The 13,711-nt window shown below is 38.0% G+C and overlaps 1 protein-coding gene across 2 annotated transcripts; it reads right to left on the minus strand.

The window, feature by feature from the left end:
* Positions 1-433: 433 nt before the first annotated feature.
* IMPA1 (inositol monophosphatase 1) lies at positions 434-12,614 on the minus strand. 2 transcript variants are annotated; one of them, XM_035546119.2, is made up of 10 exons: positions 12,491-12,614; positions 10,917-10,977; positions 10,749-10,830; positions 9,457-9,590; positions 7,995-8,099; positions 6,668-6,713; positions 6,414-6,522; positions 5,553-5,661; positions 3,901-4,052; positions 434-3,502 (listed from the first exon to the last, which is right to left on the minus strand). In XM_035546119.2, the coding sequence occupies exons 3-10, from the start codon at positions 10,809-10,811 to the stop codon at positions 3,384-3,386; spliced, it is 837 nt and encodes a 278-aa protein (XP_035402012.1). In that variant the 5' UTR covers positions 10,812-10,830; positions 10,917-10,977; positions 12,491-12,614; the 3' UTR covers positions 434-3,383. The 2 variants fall into 2 exon arrangements, with proteins under 2 accessions (XP_035402012.1, XP_050564487.1); XM_050708530.1 differs by lacking the exon at positions 10,917-10,977 and having other exon boundaries at positions 12,491-12,542.
* Positions 12,615-13,711: the final 1,097 nt, after the last annotated feature.

Genomic DNA, 13,711 nt, shown 5'->3' on the forward strand with positions numbered 1-13,711 from the left:
CAGGAAAGCTGGGGAGGGACTCTGTGTCAGGGGGTGTCGTGATAGGACAAGGGGGAATGGCTTTAAACTAAAAGAGGGGGGACTTAGACTAGATATAGGGAAGAAATTCTTCACTCAGAGGGTGGTGAGGCCCTGGCACAGGCTGCCCAGAAGCTGTGGATGCCCCATCCCTGGAGGTGTTCAAGGCCAGGCTGGATAGGGCTTTGGGCAACCTGGTCTGGTGGGAGGTGTCCCTGCCCATGGCAGGGGAGGTTGGAACCAATTCATCTTTAAAGTCCCTTCCAACCCAAACCATTCTATGATTCTATACATGGTGACTGGCTTTCCTTTCTGATTGATATGAATTGCTCAGCAAAAGCTACGTTGTAGGTATATAACCTTATATTAAATTTTTAAACGATTACCAATTTCAAAATTATTAACTTTGTCACTCTTTCAGAACAAAATAGGTGCTTTATTGTTTTGCAGATTCTGGGAATACCTCATATATAATATCTCAAAAGCATTTTGATTACACAGTGATCATAACTTCTCCACGTTACTACAACTTTTGTCAAAATTGCACACTAGCACAGATCTAAAAAGATAATGCCTCTACACAACTACATTCAGGTGTCCTTTCATGTGACTAAAAGAAGTGGTCACATTAGATGAAGACTTATTTGAGAGAATTACACTTTACCAAAGTAGCAAACAGGGATTTCTGATCCCCCTGTAAGGGAGATTGAAATTAAAAAGAAAGCAGACAATTCATAAAAGTTGACTTTTATGGAGTCCACAAATAAATAAATAGATTGATCATGTTGAAGACCAGGGTACAGTGAGAAAGCAAAGATTGAAAATGGCACTTCAAAAATTCTCCCTCAAAGAGCATTAGGAAAGCTAATGATGAGAAAGCTACGTGCTTCAACCAGCTGAGGGCCTCAGAAACAAATCATAAGCAACGTATCTGCAGTTTGAGCTCTGAGGACTGACATCATTACTGTTATCTCATAGGAAGATGTTGGAATAGCCTCCCTAAAAACCTAGTGCAGGTGTATACACAACCCCACTTCTGTAAAGGCTCCACAGCTTACGATCTTTGTGCATCAGAGCCTAAGAAGAGGAAGTGTTGAATTCAAAGAAAGCTTTAAGCCCACAAGACCAGCTTGTTGGGACCCTGCACCAAACTACAAGTCATACTTTTCTTCCTAGTAGCTGGTATGGTGCTGTGTTCTGGATTTCAGAAGAGAATGCTGATAACACCCTGATCTTTTAGTTGTTGCTGAGCAGCGCTTACACAGACCCAAGGACTGGCTTCTCACACTGCCCTGCCAGAAAGGAGGCTAGGGGTGCACGAGGAGCTGGGAGGGGACACAGCCAGGGCAGCAGACGCCAACTGGCCACAGGGGTGTCCCATAACATATGGTGACATGCTGAACAATGAAACCGAGAATGAGGGCCACTGCTTAGGATCTAACAGGACATCAGTCAGCAGGTGGATAACAACTGCATTACACATCAGTTGTTCAGTGTATTTCTTTAGCATGATTATTTTCCCTTCCATTGTTGTTCTAGTGAACTGACTTTATCCAACACGTAAGTTCTACCTTTTTACTTCTCAATTCTCTCCCCAACCCCCATGTGAGCAAACAGCCGCATGGGGCTTAGCTGCTTGCTCGGTTAAACTACATCACCACCTCATTTTTCTTCTCATTTATTTATTTTTTTAAGGTATGCCTCCATTTCACAAATTATTAGTTTAAAAAAAAAAGTTCTGCAGGATTTGCTCTACCACAGAAACGGTATAATAAACATACTTCAAGAAATAATGATGATCCCACATCATTTACAGCAATAAAGTTACAGTGAAACGTTCAAGCAGTTCCTTTCCTTGTCAAATAGGTACTTTTAAAAGTAAAATTAAGGTGTGTTTTTTTTTGACAAGACCTTCAAGTATCAGGCAATTGCTGATCTCATTCATATTAGTAAATTGGCATTAGATACTATTTCAAATTAAATATTTCTGCAAAATCTGCAAGAAAAAAATCAACACATATAGGAGACTCAAATTTACAACAATAGAGCCGTTGGAACTTACAAGACAGAGAATATTTTCCGAAATAAAAATAGTGGGACAGCAGTACAAAAAGCCAGGTTTTCTAAAGCATTGCTGTGATTTCACTGGACCATCACTATAAGATAATTTTCTTTTGGAAACCTCAGACACAAAAATCAGTCTAAAAATTGAGCTAAGTTAAATAATTTTTAAAGTGCATTAAATAACCAGTAGACAGATATTTTTAAATACAAAAATGAAAAGAATCAGTTTTAGAAGTTTAGAACAATGAACATAAAGTATTAAATTACTAACACCTCTAGATTTATAAACACTTTAGGTTTATATACACTTCTTTTGTGCCTGTACACAATGGAAACCCGATACTGCTTGGTCACTGCTTTTATAACTTACAAAAAGATGCAAAAAACCTGGACTATTGACTTACTTTTTGCCAGATGAGTTGCTGCAAATTCTCTTGAACTTTAAGGATTCCTTAGGTTTTTAAACACATTCATCCATGGAGAAACCCAAACAAGAATAATGACTGTTATAACTGCCAAGAATGAGCTATTTCAAAGGCCAAATGCAAATCATACTTCATCGTAATTTGGAGGAAGTCCATTTGTCGAGAGGAGATATGCTCTGAACTTATTCCTGGGAGAATCCTGTGTTTTTTGGCACAATATTATTTTTCCAACTGTAACGAATTTGCAAGTATACTGGCCACATACGAGGCAGAAGAATATATTGCGTTTATCTACCATAAGAAAGGTAGAACAATGACTACTAAAACAAAGACAGGCAACAAAGGCTTTAAATTAAGAGTCAAAACTACACGCAACTAAAAAGGTCTGGAAACGCGTGAACTACCTCTAGAAAATACATAACAACACTGATAACACTGAAGAAAGCAACAAACAGGAGAAGGAGGGATAGAGACTGGAAAACAGTACTGCCTTGATCTTTTTGGGTTCGGGGTCAGGTGTCATTACGTGGTGTTTAGCCAGTGAATTTTGTTTTGTCACTTATGGAACTATACATCAAAGAGTTTCTTGCTATGTCTTCCAGTGTAGTATAAAACTTGAAAACTGTAGCTTTATCTATATGTTTCTTTTCATAACTCTATGTGTGATTGTGATGTGAAATAGAATACCTACCAATAAAAGCTTACTTAGATGTTGGTCCAATCCCAAAACACTACTTCACAGTCACATCATGAACTACCAGTACTGAAAGACTACCGTCTATTTATCTACCTTTTTATCAGGTTTAAGGTGTAGAACAGCCACCACATAACAGAGACAACCATTGCATAATTACATTTAAGGCATAGTTTTGGTATTCAATTAGTTGCATCATCCCTTTTCAGAGGAATTATTTGAAGTGCTTTGGCTATTCTCTCAGCAATAGCTCGACTACTTGCTGCAATTATTCTTCGAGACATCAAGTCAAACGGTCCACCTAAAAATAAAAACAAGCAAAGTAACTATCTTATGGCTGGAGAAAAGTTAGAAGTTGGTAAGAAAATAAGCATTAAAAAAAATGTGAATGATTCAGGACCAAGTTCTGCTCCTGGATAAAAATGCATTTAACTCTACAGATACAGCATATGAACTATATTTAAGTTTTCTTCATTGTGTGTTTACTGCCTTTTTCTTCCAGGTACTTAGCCAAGAGGGTAAAAGGTTGCATTGCAGATTAAGAAAATTAAATTGACTCTCTCCATTAACTGGATGAGAACTCTGTTCAGTAGTGGTAACTCAGAGGATTGAAAAACCTCTCTGCCATTTCAGCTATCTTTTGCTCCAAATTAGCTATTTAAAGGGATGACAGAGTATCATGCATTCCCCTGTATTTACCTGATACATCTAGGAGCACACCACCTGCTTCAGTAATAATGATTCCAGCCCCTGCCATATCCCAGCAGTGAATCCCCATTTCATAATAGGCATCAGCTCCACCCGTTGCCACAAGGCACATGTTCACAGCTGCTGTACCAACAGCTCTAATCCTAAAGGAAACATAGTTGGTTTTTAGTTGAGAACAGTTTGTAAGAAAGTCACAATGTCTGTGTACACAGCACAGAGAACACAAAAGCATCATACACAAATGAATTGAGATAGAGAAAGCATCATGGAATGCTGCAGTGAAGCAAGTATGTGCAACTAAATTCCCAATTATTTTTTTAGTAGCTTGAACAGCTCTGTGAGTATAGAAAATTTCTGGAAGTAACATTTATAAATTTCATTAAATAATTTGGTTTACAGTGAAAATATATTTTGAATAATTTCTTAACCTAAAAAAAAATATTATGGAAGATACCTACCCATGAAACAGTAAGAGATATTGTACTTCACTTTTTGAATACAAGAATTCAAGTAGCATGTATATTGTTCTCAAACTGCAAAAGCAGTTACTTCAGTTTTTCTGGAGATGGTCAGTAAGCGTCTCTGACTTGCAAAATACACTAACAGCAGTAATCACAAAAAATAAATTACATAGTATAAATTCAGTCTGGATAGCGATCAAAGCATTTTTGGTGTTCCAAATACCAATTTCTTTTGGAAATGTTGATGTAATTAATAACTGGCTTGTACAAATAATTATAATTTAATTACCAGTAAAATTTACATTAAAATGTAACTGTACAGCTTCTTGCTGCAACTTGCTAAGCAACTTAAATTGACTTTAATCTACTTGACTTTACTCTTTAGAAGTAAAATACCAAAGTTGAACTGAAAACACACCTAAAATACATTCCCTACTTACAATTTAGCATAAATTCTTTAATGACATCAGAAAGCTTTCTGAAAGTACAACGCATCCAAATGTTAGATGTCAAAACAAGAATCCTGAGAATCTCAGCATAAAACTACAATTGCTTTTAGATTAGAAATGAGAGTAGAAACGTGGTTGAACAACAGAAAACCGTCTACTGAAATCACCTTTGTACAAAATAATTTGTGGAAATATAGGCTTCAGCTTATCCGTAAAAGAGCAAACAGAATACACTGAAGTAAGACCAGTTTGTAGCTAATTTAAATTACTTCAACAAATTCAAAAAATTGGTACAGCACTGAAAGACAAAAGGGAGATCTACTTTTGTCTTCTATATTAGAAAATTCAAAAATGACTATCATTACTACAGGGAAAGGGAACTAGAACTTAATACAGCTGCTTTAATCTAACTTAGCTGCTCCAGTTTTACTCCATGTGTCTTTCTCAAAAGAATGTGTAGAATTTTTTTTAACCTACAAAATACAATACTTTTTACTCCTACAAACCCAAACATGCTTCAATTCTCACTACTATCTGATTGTTAGGGTTTTCTTATCTATGTCCCAGTCTGAAAAAAGTTGCAACACACTTGGATAGTTTCTCTGCAGAAGCTACTAGACAATAACATTTAGATCACATTTCACTTTTATGTTATATGGAATGTAACTGACCCATCCTAAAAATGCCAGTATATAGCACTATCAGTAAAGATCAAAAATAAACAGTATCTTACCCATGAATAGGAATACTGAGAAGTCTTTCCATGTTAGAAAGAATTATTTTTATAGTCTCCGGATCACGATTAGATCCCAATTCTGTTACTAAAAGGGATTTTGTAATGTCTGGAAAAGAAATAAAACCTCACTTTTCCAACAGTACAACTTAGATACCTAATTACAGTTATTATGCAAGTTGAATTTGAACAGAGTTTACCTCATTAATCTCTTATACAACTAAATAACAGTAAGGTATTTTAGTGTTAATATTCCATATACTGGATGTAAGTATCTTTTCTTGCAGGGACAATGGCAGGATAAAATAAAATAAAGCCAACAAATCTTGAGATTGTTCAACTGAGTATATCCATTAATTTATGTCACTTACTGAATTAAATTCTACTGCTAGAAAAATTGTAACAGTTTTCAGATTCTTAAAAGCCTCCCACTTTACATGTGGATTTTGTTTTGCATAGGGTATAGTATACTAGAGTGATACTGATTTACACCCATGCTAGTTCACACCTGGAAGAAGTCAGATTTTTTTTGATAGATTTGTTACAGTTTCTAAAGAACAAATGGAGAGGGATTACAGACATATAGGGAATAAAATAAATAATAAAAAAAACACAGACACACAAGGAATAAAATCTTCAACTCCTGAGTGCTGATCTTGCAAAGATCATAAGCACATTAAATGCATAAAAGAGAACATAAAAGCCGTTTCTGAAACCTGAACAACCCACAGTCATAAAAGCCTATCTTTGCAAAGAAAAACATGGATATATTCCAGTTTTTTAGCACAAGCCCAAAAGTGTGGACGCATCACTTTCAAAATAAATTGAATTATTATAAAAAAACTACTTTGTTCCACTTACCTTCTTGGCCTGATACTTGCAGTTTCTGACCATTGCAAAATGCACCTTTTCCTTTTCTGGCAGTATACATCTTGTCTTCTACACAACTATACACAATTCCAAACTCTATCTGCAGAATAAAGATACCTTAAGGTTGGTGGTTTTTTCCCCCTCTTTTCTTCCTATTTACTATGAAAATACAAACCTTAGTAATAACTAGAAACAATAAACTATTCGGTTTTGTTTGATCAGATAAAAAGTAATAAAAAGTATACCTTTTTGTTTACAACAAAGCCAATTGAAACTGCCACAAATGGAAACCTACAAAACAAAACATTTCACTAATTTATAGTGAGATACTATACTTCTTTAATTACCATGCTTATGCTTAACAAAAATGATGTTCACTTAAATGTAACATATTTGAAAAAGAAACACGAGAAACGTAAGAAACACTGGTTTTCTGGGATTTGCACCATTTACTACAAAAATAGACCCAACAACACTATTTACCACTGCAAATACCAACTTTTCCACCCACTGAAGTAAGGCATGTTACATCTGGGCTTAGGGACTGTCACTATTTTACAGCCAAAGAACACAAGGAAGCCTCTATGCTACTAACAGTTGTTTTCAAAGGGAACAAACTGTCTGGCCAAAACGGTTTCATAAGAATAACCAAGTCATCTCCCCTTCCTCCCCCCTCCATCAAAGCAATACAGAAGATATTGAAATGTGAAGCGAGAATGCAGAAGGAAGAGGGAAGGTGGTACAAGTGTATACAACATACTGGGCTCCATCCCAGTTTTGCTAAGTCTTTTAACGATCAACCAACTTTTAAATTTTATTTTATTTTACAATTTACAGTTCTAAAGAATTTGCTTTAATTAACCTCTGCAAAAATTACAGACTTAAGTTCTTTTCTTGCAGCTTGTTAAACGTGTTATTTAGCAGGATTCAAGAGCTGTTTAAAGCTGTGGCCCAGATAGTAACAGTCGTTTCAAAACTAGAATCAAGTGTGTTCAGAAAAGCTCACCGGTGCCAAAATGTATCATGTTTCAATGATGAGGGAATAGGCAATTGTCATTACCCTGAAAGTACCATCATCACCCTGATGAAAAATACCACTAGGCAGTCACTGGTGATAATTCTGCTTTCTTTCATGGCAGCAGATCATAGATCTCAGTGAATTTGAGATTTGTTAGAAATCAGCACTGGGAGCTGTTAGTGCCTTTCACCAAAACCTCTCTGAAGACATAACCCAGAATTCTGACTCATGCCGCTTTACTTTTAAAAATCTGTCCATTTATCTTTGACGCCTGTGCCAGCACAGTACAGGCCTCACATGGAATTTCTGCTCTTGGTTACAGTGAGACTACCATAATCGTTACAGAATTACGAAGATGATAATGAGAGGTTTGCCCAATGTCGCTCAGTTAAATTCCAACAACAATTTGTAACCATTAAGATTTACACAGTATCTCTTTTAAAACTATTTAGAAGTGAAAAAGCCTTACTTTCCTGAAATTGAAGAAAGAAAACAGTTTATCAGTTAAGCAGCTAACACATCTTCAGCAGCTAACATAAAAAAGAAAGGTAAACCTGTGTACGAAGTTGGTAGTTCCATCAATAGGGTCTATAATCCATGTGGGGTTATCTGTTAAAATGCTGCCCTCCCCAGCAGCAACAGATTCTTCTCCGATGAAGCTGAAGTAGCAAATTCATTAAAAAGATACAAAGAAATTGTTTTAGAAGTCTGAATCACAGTATTGTCCTTGAAATTAAAATTCTTAAAGCGAGATGGAGGTTTCTGCACCATCAGTGCAATATGTAAGAAGTTGAGAAATGCAGAACTTAGCTGGAAAGCATCAACTGCATCTGATCAAGCTTGCATTGAAATTTATAACGTCAGAAATGAACCCCAAATATGGGGAAATAAACATTACGTTTTAATATCCCTTACCAGAATTTACCATTAAGAACACTGAAGTTTTCATATTTTTTCCAGTAACGACATCATTCATTTTTGGCTAGAACACTTGCATCTATTTATACCTCTCAGTTTATTTGTACCATAAAGCATGGGTTTTTGCCTGTATTTTAACTGAAGAAAGCTACTGTGGTCAGGTACTGTTGGTTAGACCGCTGCTGTAACTGCTAGTCTGATTTCAACCCAAATACGACAAAGTTATAAAGTCTCAGAACTGTTTATTTTTACAAGTGCTATGAAAAAAGGTAACTTGGTAAAGGTATGAATTCCAAATCAGAGCTCTTCCTGAACAAGGGCATAGTGCACGATCAAACTAAAATATTTTTAAATGTTTACGAATGTCATAGAAGCTTATTTCATGGTCATTACGCACATCTGTACGCTTACACTGATTTGGTCAGGTTACTGACATCTTTCATCACTTTAGTTCTTCTAGCCCTATACATATTATGTTTCACATATACTGCTACATTAAGAAAATTTCCAGGAAAATGCAAGAAAAATTAGCAAGTCTGGTTAAAAAAATAATACAGAAATTAGTATTTTGTAGAACAGACTCCCAGCTACGCAGAATCAGAAGAGCCTGCCTTCTTTCAGGGACACTTGATGTTCTTACACTATAGGAGATTTGCCAGAGGTACACCCAGTACCACGGAAGCCATCCAGCTTAGACAGTGAATGCATGCTAGTTTCAACAAACAAGAAATTTGGTACCCTGGGGCCACCCTTGATTCTCCAACACAAACGATCAAGAAGTTATTTACAGCTGGCTCAGTCTGATGTGTCTTTCAGCACAAGCCTTGAGCAGGACTAAACTTACATCACTAGACTCCGTGGAGGCCCTGTTTTGTTACTACAGCTCTCTAACTTAATGATAAAATTAGTGAGCAATTAATTTAGAAGAATTTGGGAAAAACTACTTCTTTAAAACATTCAATGTACTAAGACTAAGGGAGATTTCTATAATTTTCCAGCATGACAATGATAATGAAATTTTACCAAGCAAAGTCTAAGTTTTCCATTTTGTCACCTCTTCAACACTAACAAAAGTGTACTACTGATGAGAAGCCGTACCTGTGAGAAGGATACTTTTCTTTTATCAAAGAAATAATGAAGCTTTCTACTTTTTGATCAGTTTCAGTCACTAGATCTACAGGTGAACTTTTAGTCATAATGGATTTTTCTTCTTTGAGTGCTCCACAGATTATCTGTTAACAAATGGGGAGAAGGAAAAAAAAAAAGCTTTCTTCATTAACAGTACGGAAAATTAGTTTGCACAAGAATTTAAGCATCATTTTTACCATAACATTCTATACTACACATACAAAACACAAACAGTGACAAAACCTGGATTTAATTGCAGGAGCTGAGACTCATCATTGCATTTTTCTCCAGTCCCTATTCTGCACAAACTTTTACATGACCTTTACAATGGTACATGAAATTGAGCTTTATTTTATTAGGACAAGTGGTGAATTTACAAACTTAAGTACCACAGTGTTGAATGAAACACTTAGGACTGAGCTTATGTCATGCATTTTTAACTAGGCCTTGCATTTACGATCTTAAAATTGTCAGAATCAGCTTGAATAAGTATCCATGCCTCACAGCCCACAAAATTATTTTACTGTAACTTAGAAAGTTTTTCTGGAGGAAGACTTTAATGGGACAACGTTCTGCAGAGTTTACACCTGCAGGGGACAGAATTAATATATGTGCCATCTCCTCTGGCTGCAAACAGATGTACCAAACAGAACCACCACGAATAACTGAACATTTGCTAACCACTCTTACGACAAGGGTCTGTTGAAATGGGCAAGCTTTTTCTTGTTCTAAGCCCTCTTAGATTGCGAAACAGTACAGTACTGCCACCATAAGAGATACTTCTTTCTTGCAGATGCAAAGCAGTCTTCATAAAGAGAAAACAATATGATATCTTGTGCCAACAGAACAAGACACCGCTGTGTAAAGTTGACTGAGGTGCTCACGAAAAAGACTGTCAACAGCTTTTAGGTGCTCAAAAGGTAAGGTGGGCAGGTATGGCTTAAGAGAAAAAACAGATGCTCTTTGTTTACCCCTATTCAGAAACCTTTTTTTTTTTTTTTAAATACGTATTTAAGAAATAAAAGATACTCCTTAGCCTTTATCAGACTGGTCCAAAGGAAGATGCAAAGTTGTCTTCTTGAATTAACCAAGCTGAAAACATGACAGATAATCTTGAACTTGAATATCATTGAACAATTGTTTTTTTTTTTTTTAAAAAGAAAAAACTCCTCAGAAGAATATCTCAACAACAAAGCTCACTCAAAAGCTACATACATAGCCTCAATAAATAACATTAGTAGTTATACATAGTTTGTCCTTACCTCCCCAGCTTTTCTTGCTAAAGTAACTGCATAATCCATACATTCTTGCCAAGGATCCGCCATGTTTTCCTTGATGGATAGCCTACCAAAAGGACATATTTACACAAAAATTAGTATGACTTTAAATATATATATTTTTTTTAATAAATTCCACTTCTTTTACTCCACCTGTTCTGGGCTGCAATGTTTTCTCCTGACTGGAATACAGAAGTCTGTTCTAGTCTTCACCCTAGAAAAATTAATTTCAAAAGTATGAAAACTTTTGTCTAAGTTACACAATGTTTTCTACGCTTTGTGATTATAAAGGTATAACATAAAAACATTATCAAGTACAGAACCTCAGTCTCAAAAGACAGATGTATATACAGGATTCTACATTTAGATACTGACCTCAATGCATATGAATGCTTTGCAAAGTAAGTGTGGTTACAGACAAGCACATTTTTAGATGCAGTATACAACCCAGGGTCTGTTTGTTTAAAAATAGAATCTTCACTGTAATTTACTACAAGACTGTTGACATACAGCTTGGTCTATTTTTAAGTATGGTTTAAATGAATTTATCTATCCTAAATTAGAAGGGAACAACCCCCCAATTTATTTTTTGATGTTTATTCTGCTATGCTTTTAGGGTTTTATTCCAAACACAAATATGAAACGGTTTTGATTCTACATAAAAATGCAGCATCCCACAGTCATTTTAAAGTATCATCTGTATTCTCGAGTATTATTAAATAATACAAGCTACCAATACCTAATTTATGCATGTCTATTTGGCAGAAACCATGTGAAATACAAATCAGAATATCATACATTATGTCTGACACACCCACCACAGAACCACAAGTTCATTCAATGCCACAACGGTATTCTGAACTTCGCAGGTTTGTTTCCTTTTTGCAACCTAGCCCTTTCGTAAGCCTTCCAGATAACTTCCTACTTGAGTGGTTTCATCTTTGAGATGGGATGACCCGGACAATAGTTGTGTAACTCGCTGCAGACGTGCTCATAAAAAACAGCACTGGGAAGTGTCAAAAAAAATGAAATGCAATCACCACAACCCATGAGCCCCCAGTACAACCATCCTGATCTAGACGCCCTTGCTTCTTTTAGTCTTGGTCCTAAGCACCTGGAGAAGGCAAAACCAACCAAACAGATAGTTAAAAAATGCAAACAGGAGGATGGTTCCACTGCATCGATAATGCACTTAAATCACACGGGGGCATTCCTGCCTGTGACAGGGGGCTGGAACTAGCTGATTTTTAAGGTCCCTTCCAAGCCGAGCCACTGCATGGCTCCACACAGCCCTCTAAGCACAGGGTCTGTCGCGACAGGCACCCTCGAGTGCCTCCACACCCAGCACCACAGCCTCACGCACCGGAGGGAAAATAGTCATTTACACGTAAAAACTTGTCAGAACAGCAAGCCTACACACATTCTAACTAAACATCGACACTTGCAGTTACAAAAAGAAGCGTATTTTCTCCCAGCTCACTCTCGCCCCGTGACCGCTGTGTCCCGCAAGCTCAGACCCGCACGGAGGGCGGAGGTGCGGCGGCGGAGCAGCCACGGGTCCCAGCAGGGCACAGGGCACCGGCACCCAGCCTCCCCGAAGGCTCACAGGGCTCCGAAGGGCTCCGAAGGGTCCCACCGGGCCGGCAGGGCTGGAAGCGCAAAGCGCCGCTCAGCCGCAGGGGCGGCAGCGCGCCCACAAAATGGCGGCCGGGGGGCTCGTGGCTCACCTGGCCTGGCAGCGCGCCCCGAAATGGCGGCCGGGGGAGTCGGGGCTCACCGCACCTCAGGGCACCTCCGCTCCCTGTCAGCGCGCTGCCGGGGCAGCACTGCGCCTGCGCGCATGGCGGAGGCGGGGCTAGTCCTTCCCCTGCACGGCGGGAGCCGGGTTCTGCTGCGCATGCGCGGTGGGGTGTGGGACCTGCCCTGAGGCGGGTGTGAGGAGGGGCGCGGTGCCCGCCGCTGGGGCGGTGCGAGTCACAGCAACTGCAAAGAGCCGAGTCAGCCAGTTGCCTGCGGGGCTTGTTCTTCTTCCTTACGTCTTGCTTTTTCCCTAAAAGCCGTGAAACGGCCTCTTTTGCTTCCTCACTGGCTCCCCCTGCTGCCAGGTCTGGTGGTCAGGTTAACATCAAACCAGCAAACTGAAAGACCACTAGTACTGTACATTTCTAAAACGCACAGTAAATACTAACTTATTTTCCAGAAAAATAGCTTTCAAACAATGATTTTTTTAAAAAAAATTGCAGTTCAAAGTCTGCATTTTCACAGTGACTATAATAAAAGTGGTATAGAGGGGGAAACAAAGATCATCGCTTTCCGTTGTAAGGTTGCATGAACACAGTCTCATTTTTCTGTGAAGTCTTTCGACCCTGTTGTCCTTCATCAAGTAAAGATAAAACAATGAGGTGTTCTTTTCATAGAATCACCGGATCATACAATCACAGGATGGTTTGGGTTGCAAGGGACCTTGATCTCATCTGCTTCTAACCCCCCTGCCATGGGCAGGGACACCTCCCGCCAGACCAGGTTGCCATAATGGCCCTAGTCACTTCACCTTTCCGTGTTTCATCCTTCCCATTTTGTAAACAGGCATAGTCATAGAGAACTTTATCAGTATATAACAGTCTTTAAAGAACTGCATAAATACCATTCTTTCTTTTTTTTTGTAACTATTTTGCACATCATTCTCTGCAAGATTATAGTAAAAGCATAGAGCCAACTCAAAGAGTTACTTTGGCTGTGATTCAGCTTTTGTTGAGACAAGCTTCCAAACAAGCGTCAGTACACACTATACAGAACTGCAGCAGTATTTTTAAAGTGGCTTTTTTTTTTTTTTTTTTTAAGTGTTAATGGCATACTGACCATCACAGCAAGTTTTACCAGCTCCATAAGGGTATTTCAGAATCTGCATTGATACAGAAATCACCATAATTAAAACAAAAATGCTTGAA

The sequence above is a fragment of the Cygnus atratus genome, chromosome 2 (assembly GCF_013377495.2).
Source record: "Cygnus atratus isolate AKBS03 ecotype Queensland, Australia chromosome 2, CAtr_DNAZoo_HiC_assembly, whole genome shotgun sequence".
NCBI lineage: Eukaryota > Metazoa > Chordata > Aves > Anseriformes > Anatidae > Cygnus > Cygnus atratus.

Bases quoted from the DNA above. Each gene is read 5' to 3' on its own strand.
- IMPA1 (XM_035546119.2), bottom strand. From the start codon at position 10,811: ATGGCGGATCCTTGGCAAGAATGTATGGATTATGCAGTTACTTTAGCA. The intron at 6,523-6,667 runs GTATACTTTTTA...TTTATTCTGCAG, and splicing joins GCTTTGTTGTAAACAAAAAG to ATAGAGTTTGGAATTGTGTA. The intron at 4,053-5,552 runs GTAAGATACTGT...TGTTTCCTTTAG, and splicing joins CTCAGTATTCCTATTCATGG to GATTAGAGCTGTTGGTACAG.